The sequence below is a fragment of the Corythoichthys intestinalis genome, chromosome 10 (genome assembly GCF_030265065.1).
Source record: "Corythoichthys intestinalis isolate RoL2023-P3 chromosome 10, ASM3026506v1, whole genome shotgun sequence".
NCBI classification, from domain to species: Eukaryota; Metazoa; Chordata; class Actinopteri; order Syngnathiformes; family Syngnathidae; genus Corythoichthys; species Corythoichthys intestinalis.
Genome location: NC_080404.1, coordinates 15,054,703 through 15,068,766, shown reverse-complemented (window position 1 = coordinate 15,068,766; position 14,064 = coordinate 15,054,703). Strand labels below are relative to the sequence as shown.

Below are 14,064 nucleotides of genomic sequence, written 5' to 3'. Positions count from 1 at the left end.
CACCTCCTCCATTCACATTGTATTTAATACTAAATAGTTTGATTGTTTGGTAATTAAGGGCTAACTAATCTTAGTACTTTTTTGACATTCTTTCAAACACAAACCACAGTGGTGTGGCACCTAGGGTGGAACAAAGCTGACATCAGCATTGTGCACTGTACTGTGTGAGGTTGCTCTTCATTGTCAAATTCATTTGCGGTTATGAGGTCAAACAATTACATAGATGACACAGTTATTGCTATCCAGCGTACACATCTTGTAATGGAAATACAAATCATCGTATGGCTTCCATATTGTACTGTGATGAGGAGAAACAAAGACTCCCTGCCGGAAAATGGATTAAACTCAATGCATCTGTGTGCTCTTACGCTGACACCACAAAATTTATAGATATTATAGTAAGTGACAAGACAGCCTCTGGCCACAAAGCCTTTTTTGTAAAAACTGAAACATAAGTTCATCCAGGTAGTTTTATTTTGCACTGTCATTGAACATTGATATACAGTATTACATAGAAATTGATGATCCATGAAATCACTGGCAGCCATTGACGGCGCTAGACGTCCAATCCATGTTGACTGGGAGATGGATCGGATGTCTAGCACTGTCTAGGGCATTAAAACATGAGAATTCACAGAGAGTCCTCCCAGTTTAGGTCAAGTGGACGTCTATTGTTGTCCATGCGAGGCAATGAGTTAGTGTAACAAACAACATAAGGTACACCTAATAAGCATAGGCGGAGTTTGTCTTTTGGGGAAGGGGGGGCACAACATATTGATGACCCCGAAATGCAGTGTCAGCAATAAAATGAACTTACAAGAATATGTATAATAAAAAGTTGCCAATGAGCGTTTTTTGTTTCCCATCTTTCTTGAGGGGAATTCTAAATCGCAATACTTTTCGCCAAGATCGTCATCCATTGAATATGGTACGCCCACTGGTGTCGTGCCAATATAGTTACCCCAGTCAAAAATTGCATCCCCTGGGCGGAGCAATATGGTGGTAGATTTGTGTCTTTACTATTCAATCAAAAAAAAGTTGCTTCAATAAAAAAAAAGTTGCGTCAAACAAAATATATATTTTCAACTCCCCCAAAAAGTTGCTTCAAAAAAAAAAAAAAAAAAAAAAAGTGAATGCAAAAATGAATTTGAAACTCAAAAAACTAAAATAAAAAATGCATGTGAAAGCCATTTTTCTTTGATTTTTTTTTTTTTTTTTTTTTTTTTTTTTTTGATTGATGCAACTTTTTTGATTGAAGTAATGTTGATTTGTTTTTAGGCCAAATTTTGGCCAGGACATTTTTGTCTTTATTATTCAATCAAAAAATAAGTTACTTCAAAAAAATATATATTTTCAAAAAGAAAAATCACTTCAATCAAAAAAAGAGATTTCAATCATAGAAAAAGTTTTTGAACACTTGAACACTTCATTTTTCATTGAAAAAGTTTTTGTTTGATTGAAGCAATCCTTTTCGTGTTTGGGCCATATTATGGGTAGGATATTTGTGTCTGAATCATTCAATCCCCAAAAAGTAGCTTCAATAAAAAAAAAAATAGATTCTCAATCAAAGAAAAAAAATGTTTGAAAAATAAAATTGCCCTCCCCTAATACGTATACATATTTTTTTAAATTACATGCAAAGCAAATGACCATCTAAGGTGCTAGTCACATGATCTGTTCGAAAAATAATTTTGACCCATTATAAAAATATATGTTTTTGTTCATTTAATTCATTTTTGTCGCAGTTTTATTGCTTTACAACTTTTGTACATATAGGTAAGTCAATTACATGCAATGACACTTTTTGGCTACCAGAGGGGGCCTGCCCCCCCTTAAAATCCGCTAATGCCAATAAGATACAGATCCCGCAATGTAATTCTAATGCTGCATCAAAAACACAATGCAGCCACAGATTGATTCCAAAATGTGTTCATTCAATCAAAGCGTAGGTTTGGTCTTAACATTGGTACGAACGATATAACAGCATAACCTGCATGTACACTTTTTGCTGGGGACGGGACACTTCTCTCTGAGGAGCTTCTTACTTGTTTTGCAGGTTAGCAAGTTCACACAGTTTAATATTAAGCTAAGTCTGATGCATGTCAGACTTACAGTAGGAAAATTAGTGGTGTGTTTCTCACCTCCACAGCATTGACGTCTTACTTACAGTGGCTGTTGCTGCTGCTGGCTGAAAAAAATGTGAAATATCCCTCTTCTTCGAAGGGGGTGGAGGAGGAGACATATTGTCGACATTGATTTCTGTCAAGGCTGTCTGTGTGTGCGTGTGTGTGTGTGTGTTGGGGGGGTCAAGTCATCAGCCAATCAAATATGCGTTTGAGGTAAAAAAAAATGGACTGGCACATTCAGTAATTGAAAAAGGGTAAATGTAAATCTAAACATAATGAAAATCATTCACTTAATTATGGTAGGGTCAATTCCATCCTTTCAACATATGGGAAGACGATCTAAATCATACATTAAATTAAATATATAACTGAACTCATTATATAATAAAAATAAGGTTGCTTAAAAGTTGGTGGGTGCAATTTGAGCATAGTGAAAAGTTGGTAGTGTCATGTCCCTAGGCGTGAAAGTGGGCCAGAACGGTCAGGAATGCAGTTCCAGTGTAAGATTCAGGGCCTGAACGCAGTTCTGGTATAAGATTCAGGGCCAGAATGCTGTTCCAGTACACAGTGATTTAATTCCAAAAATATGACGGCAACTGTCAAAACGCTATGAAAAAAAAAAAAAAAAATGCTAAGCTGCCACACATGCATTTCATCTCCAAGAACAAAACAATCTACTAACATAAGACATAACATAAAAACACAAACAACAAAGTGCTTGGGTAGCGTAATCCCTTTCCACCAATATTTATTATTTATTCTATTCCACGGACGGCATGGAGGTTTCCCCAGTGGCTGCAGTTATCTGAGTCCGACGATGATGAGTCACGTCAATGTGCGAATGCATGCAGCAAAGCAAAATGCCTGGACTCATTTATCCGTTCAATTGGCTGACATATACGTGATCAGCAGAGATAGTTAGCTCTGACTGGTTCAAATGTGCATGTTTTCTGGAAGAGCAAAAAAAAAAAAAAAAAAAAAAAATGAATTGATGTGACAAAATAAGGGCAATGCAACATAAAATGGATCAAATCTTTAAAAGCAATGAAAGAGTTGAGGAGGCTTATTTATCATATCTAGTTTTATTTGCTCTAATGAGGAGGTCCAGAACATATAATCTGTCAATGTGCACTTTGGACTTGTATTTGTTCATTTATGTTAGGCTACTTATTCATTTCCTTATGATTTAAAACAAGTCAATGTTTGCGCAATCTTCAAAATATATTCCATTTCACTCTGCATAATATAAGTCATTTGTACTTATCTTTCTGAATGTATGTTACTTATAACTTTGTTATTAAAAAAAGAGAGTAAATGTTTACATTAACTTCAATTTTAATATACATCCTATGTTCTTAAGTACTGTATTTTTTGGACTATAAGTCGTAGTTTTTCACATAGTTTGGCTGGGGGTGCGACATATACTCAGGATCGACTTATGTGTGAAATTATTAACACATTATTATATCATTTCACATGTTATTTTGGTGTTTTGGAGTGACACTGATGGTTTGGTAAACTTGTTCTTTATGCTATAGTTATCTGAATAACTCATAATAGCTTTGTTACGTTTACATACTGGCCACGTTTGCATTTTGTTGTTCATGCATCGTGTAACATTAACATACTGTACACCTATTCAACATGTTGTTCTATATCTTATTTTAAATTGCTTTTCAAGACAACATATCTGTTCTATGTGTTGGATTTTATCAAGTAAATTTCCCCCAAAAATGCGACTTATACTCCGGTGCGACTTATACAGTATATGTTTTTTTCCTCTTCGTTATGGCTGGTGCGACTTATACTCAGGTGCGATTTATAGTCTGACAAATATGGTAGTTAAAATTGAGATATGGCATTTAGTATGGGAGGAAATGAGGGAAAATAAAAATTAGGAGATGGAGGTTGGGGTTATTGCTGTTTTAACTTTTATTTTGCAAATCATTGAAAAAAATACAATTTTGAATGAAAATCAGTTTTTGTATGTGTTATAGAAATAACTGTGAGCAGTTTAAGAGTTTTGACCCCCCCCCCCCCAAAAAAAGAAAGAAAAACATTGATAAATAAATACAATTTCTGGCAACCTTCACGTCGGCGAGTTCCGTCAAGAAATTCTAGCCACTTTCACCCCTGCATGTCCCTATGTCCCTATGCAAACCTACGCCCTAGCATTCAATAATTTCTAAACTGCTGTGTATGTAGATTATAATACTTTTATTTATTGTAAAATGAAAACTTAATTTTGTGGTCGGTAAACATACTGTAATTGAGGAACATTTCCTCCTCCGTTCATAAATAGCAAATAACTTACAATCACGCTAGAACTTACAATTAGCCTTTTATGTGTTATGTGTTTAATTTCCACAAAACACGTGCTTTGTCTGGAGTCTTGCAGAAATAAATGTTGACGGAGTGATACAGGCCTGACTATGAGCCTGAACGAATAGGAAGAGTAGAAATGCATCTTTCCTTATTCGTCATTCAATTTGGCCACAGTCACATCTGTCTTCCATGCTCTGAAAAATCCAATATGCAAAACTCAAATTGTTCTGCATACAAAAGTTGTCGATGTCACAGTTCATCCCGCTCCTCTCCCTCACACACACATGCTGCCCTCTGGCTGTTCATGTAAGGCCGGCATCCAAGTGTCCACACTGTGTTGTACAAGGCATCTGCTACGGACTCACAAGCTAAGAGATAGGAAAACCATAAGCAGATTGATGTCATTAGTACAGTATAGACCAACTGTAATGAATAGTGACAAATATAGAACTAATACAGGTAGTCCCCGGGTTACGACGTACCCGACTTACATGACATTACGACGTCTCATCCGCCTTTAAAAAAAATTTTTAATCAATTTTTTAAATAATTGTTTTGACATTTGTTTTGTGATGCTTTCTTCTATTTTGGCACAGGTAGCATAGAGCAGGTAGTACTTCCACACATGAGTAAGAGCGCATGAACACACAAAGAAGAAGGTATTTGCGCACACGAGGAAGAGCGAATTTGCTCCCACGAAGGAGTCGCGCAGATAAGTGAAGGAGAGAAGAGTGGAAAGATTACAGTTGCAAGCCTGCTCTCAAATTTGTTGTTTGTGAAGCATCCACAGAGGCAACTAGAGATGTCCCGATTGCATATTTTTGGGTGCAAGTCCGTGTCACCTGACTTTGAGAATCTGCCGATACAGAGTCCCGATCCGGTACCGAAAAAAAGGTGTTTTTTTTTACCTTCCACCCTAAAAAAAAAAATTAGTTCTAAAAATGTTACTGTCCCTTTGTGCTTCCTTCATTATGTGAATTATTTTTAACCAAGAATAACGTAGAAAAATGCTTGTCTTTATTAAATGCTTCATTGAGAGAGTCCTCTCAAATTCATTCACGCTTTGACGCTCACACTGCTGAGAACAGCCTCTCACTTACACAATGAGTTGCCACAGCACATTACCGTTAGTGTGTAACAAGCTAAATGATGATTGACATATCTGCGCATTTGATCGTAGAGTTGCCAAGCTTCTCTGGCAAGATCAAAGCTACAAACCTGCCAATTGTCGTTAACTTTAAGTACCAAACAACTGGCCAGTTTGGCTGCACTGCTTAGCAGGAGGGAGGGTGAGAGGCTGTGGTTCTGTACAAGAAAGAAGCAAAAACATAAAAAACCCTGATGCTTTTCACCCGATTCCAATCTACTGAAAAATGGCACGACCGCCGAGCAAACAATGCTGCCCTGAACTTGTTAGAAACGACTGTAGACATTCCGACCGTCCACATATGAACAGGCATGCAAACTTGCCACCTTTTGGGCAAAATTTCGCCGTTTTGAAATCAAAATGGGTCATTTTTCTGAATCAAGTAGATCTGTGGAGAAAAAAATGGCCTAGACCTATCACCGCCACTCTCTTCTCGTGACAACAAATAACTGACAAGCGTGAGAGACGGGAGCACAGTTATCACCAATCAGCAATGAGGAGGCCGAACCCCTCTCCAACCCAGCTTCTCGCCCCCGACCCGTTGGAAATGCGGCAAGGTAAGGGATTAATGTAAAAAATTGTTAACTTCTTAACCCTTTAACACCTACAGCCTATTTTGGCCGAATTTGCATGCATTTGATGTTGCCTTTATATTTCAAAGAAAAATTGTTCACAATGGCCAAGTTGGCTCCCTTTTTTCAGGACACCTTGAACTTCATGTCCAAACTGTTGTTTTCTTCACTGACCAATTATAATCCACATTTTGAACCCAAAAAGACAAAAAAAAATCCCAAAATATTTTTTCAAAATTTGTAATGTTGGTGTCCCATTGACAACCAAACATGCTCGACCAACCGTTTTGAAGCTTGATAATATTTATTCAACTTGTTAGGATAAGCATTCAATAGAAAAAAATAAGATTGAATAGTTTTATGTTTGACAATTCAACACAAACAGCGGGTATGGTCATAGGCGTTTTTGGCCTTTACGCATGCTATGGTCAAAACAGGTTATATACAGTGCAAAATAGTGAGAAAATATATATATATATATCATCTAACACAAAAAGGGTTTGGAGGATATCTCTTTGTGAAGTTAGGTATTATACCCATCACCTTATCTAAAGTATATACGTACATGCAATCAAGCTTCTCGAACACACATCTATATAAAAATTGAAAAGATTATAGTGAAGAAAAAATACGTATAACATTGAAAAAGTATTTTCAAAAATATTGACAACTAGTTCAGTTCAATTCAAATTTTTCTGGCATGCGACCCAATGAGTTTTTTTTTTTTTTTTTTTTTTTTTTTTTTTTTTTGGCGCACTCAATAAAGCTTCTGCTTGAACAAGTCACTGATCTGCGTCTTACACAACGTCACACAGCCTACTCTTTCGCCGTTTGTGCGCTGCTGTCACTTCTACTCGCCGAGACGCCGACTCATCCCAGGAAAACAAATACATATACGGCTCATCTTCATCCCTGAGTTAATGAAATAATGCATTAGCTTGCGCTAAATTTATTTTTAGATTCATTCTGCAAGTTTCAAAGTCGCTCGCTCAATCCAACCGGCCGTTGCTTGCTTCGCATGCCTCCTTTTCCTTAGTTGGCGTCTCACTCAGAAATTTATCACATTCGGTTCGTCCTTCTTGACATCACATCGGCTCTTGGGATATGTAGTCTTTTTTGCTGCTTTTGGTTTTGAAAAAGGACAAGAAATGATGGAAATGTGGAGATAGATACATGGTACATGCAGCGTTTTAATGCATATTTATGAGTGTAATAAAACTATAAAACTCAAATGACATTATCTCCCGTTTTTCTTGGTCGATTGACTTCAAATAAAAACTGGTGTGGACATCAACTTCCGCACTTTCAAATGAGACCCACCAGCGGTACGTGGGTGTTGTAATTACAGCGTGACGAAGCTTCAAAGACGACATGCGTAAACGCGTCGCTGCCGACACGTTCGGTGTTAAAGGGTTAAAGCTAAAAGTTTGAGTGATGACCTATAATAGTCGTCATAAATCATTCAATCGTGTCGTTCGATCAATTCCTGCGCTTGTAATGGTGTCTATAACACAAGTATTCGCTTAATTTCTTGATAACTGACTTCAGATAGTCCTTGATATTTCACCGCCTCATAGGACGCAGTTACTCAAGGTAGCTAACTGCGGAGGGGCTAACTAGCGCCTTTCACACAGGGCTTTGCTAGTAAAGTCAGTTGGGATCTGAATTGTCGCCAGTTGGCGTTGTGACGAGTTATTTAAGGCCCCTTTGTAAAGTGCTTGTTAACGATAAAAAAAGAAATCATGAGCAATGAGGTAACTAGAGTGATGAACTAGTGCCTTCCATACAAGTCATGTTCAGGGCTTTGTTCGTAAAGTTCTGAATGGTCACCAGTTATTTTTGACAATGAGTTATTTAAGGCCCCTCTATTCTCTCCGATAATTACAGGAAGGGAAGAGTTTTGCCTTGTTGTGGAGGTCGTTTCATTTGTTTAGCCATCCAGAGTTTATCACACCGGAGAGCTCCGCTACAGGTCGCATTTGAAAGTACCCCCATTCCCGCGCTGTTCGTACACACCCCCGCTCATAAAACACCCTACAGGTGTACTTCTGTTTATCCAGTATGATGCTCTATCAATCGAAGTTAAGGACCATGGGACTAATTGCTAATTGCCGTGTGTCCATGTTACTTTGTCACCTTTTTCACCCCTAACCAGTTTGCATGCCTGTATGAAGGATGTTGTCTTCATACGTTTCCCAAAGCCAAAAACTCGGAAGGGAAAAATATGAACAATGGATCAACTTGTGTGGACGTCCAAAAGACCAGTTTAATGCCAGCAAGGTGAAGCCATTCAATTTCATATACAGTAAAAATTTTGTTGGGGTCCATGGTCCTAAGAATGACAATTCTGATCCATTGCCTGCCCCGAAGAGGTAAGTCATTTTGATATTATTTACTTATTTTTTAAAGTGGCGTTTTGCCCTGCTGCTTATGTCTGACAATGAATGATCTGAATAAATTAAAATTTTATTCATATACAGTCATGCAACGGTCATGTAGGCCTATTTTTCTAAAATACGGATATTTATATAAATTAGCCATGTTTGGCCTAGGTCTTTTTGTAGTAAGCCTGTTCATGCCTAGATGTAGGCTCTAGATTTAACAGCTTTACCTTTTCTGTTGTAAAGAAACAACCCTAGTTAGAGGGAAGTGTAAATAAATTAATAGAATTAAAGTTTGTTATTAATGAAACAAGTAAAAGTGTTCGTTGCCTGTCACTTAGTGCCATTTACGATCGCTGCACAAAAATAGCAATATAAATTACCCCCAAGAATGGTCAGAGACGTAAGACAACCAGAGGATATAATATATAAGAAAGACAGGGTGGTTAAGAATAGCTTGTTGAAACAGAAGAATGTCATTGTCAGTGGTGTAAGGCAATGCACCCCCAAAAAAAGGTGGATCAGGTTGGTTTTTCCCCCCCGTCTTTCTCAGCCCTCGACACTCAAGCCATCTCTTTAACGGAACATTTGTATGTTCTTTCACATCTTTACCTGTGAATTTGGCACCAGGGACATAATTTTCGGACAGAATTGGTAGGTTTAGCTCAGTAAACATTTCGTTCAAACACTATTTACATGCATTTAGCATGAGGGACAAACGCCAGTTTGACCCCCCTAGCAACAGTTGCTAACGAATGAATATTAATGAGCAAAAGTGATGTGTTACGTGCAGTACACTATTTTAGTCAAATACTTGGGACGGGTTTATGTGACTGTTTTTAATGATGTGCGACGTTAGCTGATACATGCTATTCGTTTGTGTGGATTTTTATGGCGTTATCAGCGGCTAGCTATTAACGCAAATTTGAATTGTTGTTATTGAAGATGAAACTGATTTAATTTCATTTTTATTTTAGTTTCATTCTGCAAGTGAGCAGCTGAATAAAGTCAGCAAACCATACGGATGTCTGACATCGTCATTTCGGAGCTTAGCTCGCGGTCTTGCTAGGACTTAGCTCCAACATCTTGGCGAGGACAGTAAAACTACGTTTAATAGATGTTTTTGGATAGTTATTTTGAGTCTTGGGGGTATATGGGGTACTTAAAGGGGTAATTCTGACTTATGCAGAAATTCAGGTTACGTCGCCAGCATTGGATCAGAACTCGTTTGTAACCCGGGGACTACCTACTGAGAGTGGTTCTAATAGTCAACGTGGCTTTGTCTCACCTTGTACTTTGGACACAAAACCAAGACTCCTCTTGAGGTCAGAGCAAATGTTATGCAGACAGGAGCGGAACTTGGTGTCACAGTCATACTTGTTGATGCCACAGTTGTCGTAGCACACGTCAAGGTGGTTACAGCACTCAGTCATGGCAGGGATGCCAAGATCCAGCTGGCACAGAAGAAACACTTGTTTATTCCAGTACATTTGGTGGCGGCTACAAGAGCTAATCAGTATGTGTGTGGTGGCTGTTTGGTGCCATGAACAGGCCACCAAGGTTAACATCCACCTGGAATCCCACCATGGATGAGCTGCAGCCATTGGGTTCTTGGTGCTTGTAGCCAGGACGAGGTTGAGGAAGTTCTCCTGAAAATACACACAATTTTACGCTTATAGTGAGATGTGATGAAGAGCTATATCAAAAATGTTGCTTTTTCAAGATTATAATCACTAGTTTTTATTATAATGATTATGTACGTTTATCGGGCATGAAACCCTTTATGGTAACCTGATGTTAAAATCTTTAGTATTTTTTTTAATGATACACTCTTCAGTAATGCAACAAAAATCCATTCATTTGTTCCTCCTAATGAAGCAAACAACTGTAGTGCACGGAAAAAGCCAGTACAGTCGTTCCTCTACTTACGAACGTCTCTCGTTACAGAATTTTTAAGGTTAAGACACGCCTCAAGGGGAAAATATTGGCTCTTGTTACGAAGGAAATTTCAGGATACGAAATAAAAAAATACAGTATAGCTAGCACTTGCAGCTCCCTGAGTTTACTGAATGTAACATACTTATAGCTGCTCTGCCATTGGCGTTGGTGTATGTGTACATATCCCATTCATCCCTTGTGTTCCGACAGCTTTACATGAGTGTGCTTTTTTTTTTTTTTTTTTTTTTTTTAACTTTTATTCTTTACACTATTTTTTTCTTTTCTTTATTTTTACATTATGCATAACTCAGATTTTACGTTTATTGTGCAATAATGTAATTGTAACATGTATTTGTTACATGTTTTGATTCATTTTTTGCATTATAAAAGATTTATGTCTGAATTTTGGGGGGCTTGGAACTAGGCATGTGCTGGTATGATATTCTGACGGTATGATAACCTTAAACCAAAATATTAAGGTTTCATATCTGGATATGTAAATATATATATATATATATATATATATATATATATATATATATATATATATATATATATATATATATATATATATATATATATATATATATATATATATATATATATATACTGGACTGTCTCAGAAAATTAGAATACACAATATTCTAATTTTTTGAGACAGTCCTGTGTATATATACAGGACTGTCTCAGGAAATTAGAATACACAATATTCTAATTTCCTGACTGTCTCAGGAAATTTGAATATTGTGTATTCTAATTTCCTGAGACAGTCCTGTATATATACACAGGACTGTCTCAAAAAATTAGAATATTGTGTATTCTAATTTTCTGAGACAGTATATATATATATATATATATATATATATATATATATATATATATATATATATATATATATATATATATACACACACACACATATATATATATATATATATATATATATATAATAGGGCTGTCAAACGATTAAAATTTTTAATCGAGTTAATTACACCTTAAAAATTAATTAATCGTAATTAATTGCAATTCAAACCATCTATAAAATATGCCATATTTTTCTGTAAATTATACATGTATTCTGTAAAATAAATTGTTGGAATGGAAAGATAAGACACAAGATGGATATATACATTCAGCATACGGTACATAAGGACTGTAGTGGGCATTTCACTCTACTGTCATTTAAATCTGTCTATGCTGTCCTCACTCCGAAGCGTCTACTTTTTCCAAAGCTAGACAGCTAGTGAACGACGCCTTAATAATCAGACTTCTTCCTTTTTCATCTGATTTTTTAATAAAATGGTCTCAAACCATTGTCCTCTTTAGACCGTAGTGAAACTACAAAAAAAAGTACACAAGCATTGCATTAGCAACAACGTTAGCTTAGCACGCTATACAGGTTCACTAAACATAAACAAAAAGCGTCTCATACAAAAAATATAACAGTTCGCTTACTAACATAATATGTACATTCTTTACAACAACCATACTTACGGACAAATCTTGTCCAAGGATCATATAAGCACAACATTACAACGTAGGCGTCAGCCTGAGACGTCGTGCAGCCATATTGAACTGGCAAGAAAGCAATACACCATGTCGCGAAGCGACCACAAGGGTTCGCTGTTAGACAGCACAAAAAAACCTTGCTGTAAAACTTACCAAAAGGCAGAATACTGTCTGAGCGGGACATGTGCGTTAATTGCGTCAAATATTTTAACGTGATTAATTAAAAAAATTAATTACCGCGCGTTAACGCGATAATTTTGACAGCCCTAATATATATATATATATATATATATATATATATATATATATATATATATATATATATATATATATATATATTCCATACATATTAGCAAATTGGAACATAAGTATAATATTAAGTTACAGTAAAAAAAAAAAAAAAAAAAAAAAAAAAATTAAATCTAAATAACATTAAAATAAATGCAGTCCTTTAGGTGAGCCTAAACCCACAGCCACAGCTCAACATTATTGCCATCAGAACAAAAAAAATGTTTTTTTCCCCATAAAAAGCATGTGTGTATGATTCGTATCATGTTTTCATAAACACACACTCTCTTTCTCAACACAGACAGTTGCCAGAGACAAAAAAGCACCACGTTTACCACCGCTAGACACATTAAACACGCTGGAGTTAACTCTCATAGAAACGTTTACGACAGTGTTTACTAACCTTTATTATTATATAAATGCGAAATCATTTTGGAGGTATTGCCTCCTTGGCAGCCACCCTCCACAAAAATGTTTTACATGTCGGTTGGCCCTCCTCCTCCAAGCCGCGGCCGTCTAACTTTTCTGTAGCTGAAATATTCCCATACCAGCGACTTCGTTTTCTTCAATGGGGGAAAAAGCTCAGGAGTTTCACCTCCTCCAGCCATCGAGTAGCACGGCTCAGACTCACTCACACTGAGCAACAACTGGTGGGGGAGGGTTGAGCCTTGCTGTTGCATGCAAGGGATTCCTCTGTGCATTTTTGGGACATAAAAAATAGCTAATACCATAGGGACGGTATGAAGGAAATTTTTTTGCAGTTTTTAAACCTTGACGTTTTCATATCACCTTGAAACGGGTAATCGGCACATGTCTACTTGGAAGAGATTAGGGCATTTACATGGAAAATGTGTCTCTTATTCCAGAACCAATTCATTTTGTATGTAGAGGGACCAATGTGGTAAAATTAGATTTGGATCTTTGATTACATGAAAAAATGTATTTTGTTATTAAAATACTAAAAATTAGGTAGAAGTGCTACATTGGACCTCAATTCGTCTGGTGTCGCTAATCCTCCCTCTGTCTTATACAGTAGTTGTTCTTTTAACAGATAAGATGTAACATTATGAGCGCTTGTCTCTCTATGACATAACATGCTACATCCAATTTGAAGGGCCCAAGTTTTCTTCAATTGTGCCACACGGGGGGCTATCAATTTTACCCTGTGTTATGAAAACAAGACATGCATTTGATTTGAAGTTGACAGAGTAATACATAAGATAAAGCATACTCACCATATCTGCAACGGTACTGACACACGCCATTGTGGCCCCCCACTAGCTCCACCAGGGAGTCAAAGTAGCCGTGCACTGTTTGGAAACTGTTTCTAATTGACATGAGGCTCCAGTGGTTACTGCTGTTCTTTTCAAGTAATGCAGAAATGTCCGTTTGAACTGGCTCGATATCATTTCTCTCCTCCATCTCTTCTCCATCCTGAGAAATTTGTTGCTGTCCATCCACATCTTGGCTACTTTCTCCCGTGTCGTTGACTAGTTCAGGAGTTTTGTCAAGTAATACTTCAGAGAGTTCGTTGTTATGGTCCTCGTTTATGGTGACTTCTTCTACAGCAGTGTTTTGTGGCTCCACCACAGCAACCTCCTCTTGCTGTGTTATGGACTGGTAGTGACCCAGAGTGGCACACACACTAACAGACACATAAAGGAGCAGCAGAAGAGCAACGGCCCGGAGCAGCATTGTTAGAAGAATGTCAGATGTGTTGTCAACAGGGTGAGAGGAGCTTTGCGAGTGAGTGAGTGACGACAACAACACTCCAACTG

The 14,064-nt window shown here is 37.1% G+C and overlaps 1 protein-coding gene across 2 annotated transcripts; it reads right to left on the bottom strand.

Annotated features, from left to right (window-relative positions):
* Nucleotides 1-4,274: 4,274 nt before the first annotated feature.
* pla2g12b (phospholipase A2, group XIIB) lies at nt 4,275-13,992 on the bottom strand. Of its 2 annotated transcripts, none has more exons than XM_057848694.1 (4): nt 13,522-13,992; nt 10,124-10,200; nt 9,840-10,005; nt 4,275-4,819 (listed from the first exon to the last, which is right to left on the bottom strand). In XM_057848694.1, exons 1-4 carry the CDS (start codon nt 13,979-13,981, stop codon nt 4,701-4,703), a joined length of 822 nt encoding a protein of 273 aa, XP_057704677.1. In that variant the 5' UTR covers nt 13,982-13,992; the 3' UTR covers nt 4,275-4,700. The 2 variants fall into 2 exon arrangements, with proteins under 2 accessions (XP_057704677.1, XP_057704678.1); XM_057848695.1 differs by having other exon boundaries at nt 10,136-10,200.
* Between the last annotated feature and the right edge of the window lie 72 nt (nt 13,993-14,064).

Bases quoted from the DNA above. Each gene is read 5' to 3' on its own strand.
- pla2g12b (XM_057848694.1), bottom strand. From the start codon at position 13,981: ATGCTGCTCCGGGCCGTTGCTCTTCTGCTGCTCCTTTATGTGTCTGTT. The intron at 10,201-13,521 runs GTGAGTATGCTT...GTGTATTTTCAG, and splicing joins TCAGTACCGTTGCAGATATG to GAGAACTTCCTCAACCTCGT. The intron at 10,006-10,123 runs GTGGATGTTAAC...CTTCTGTGCCAG, and splicing joins CATCCATGGTGGGATTCCAG to CTGGATCTTGGCATCCCTGC.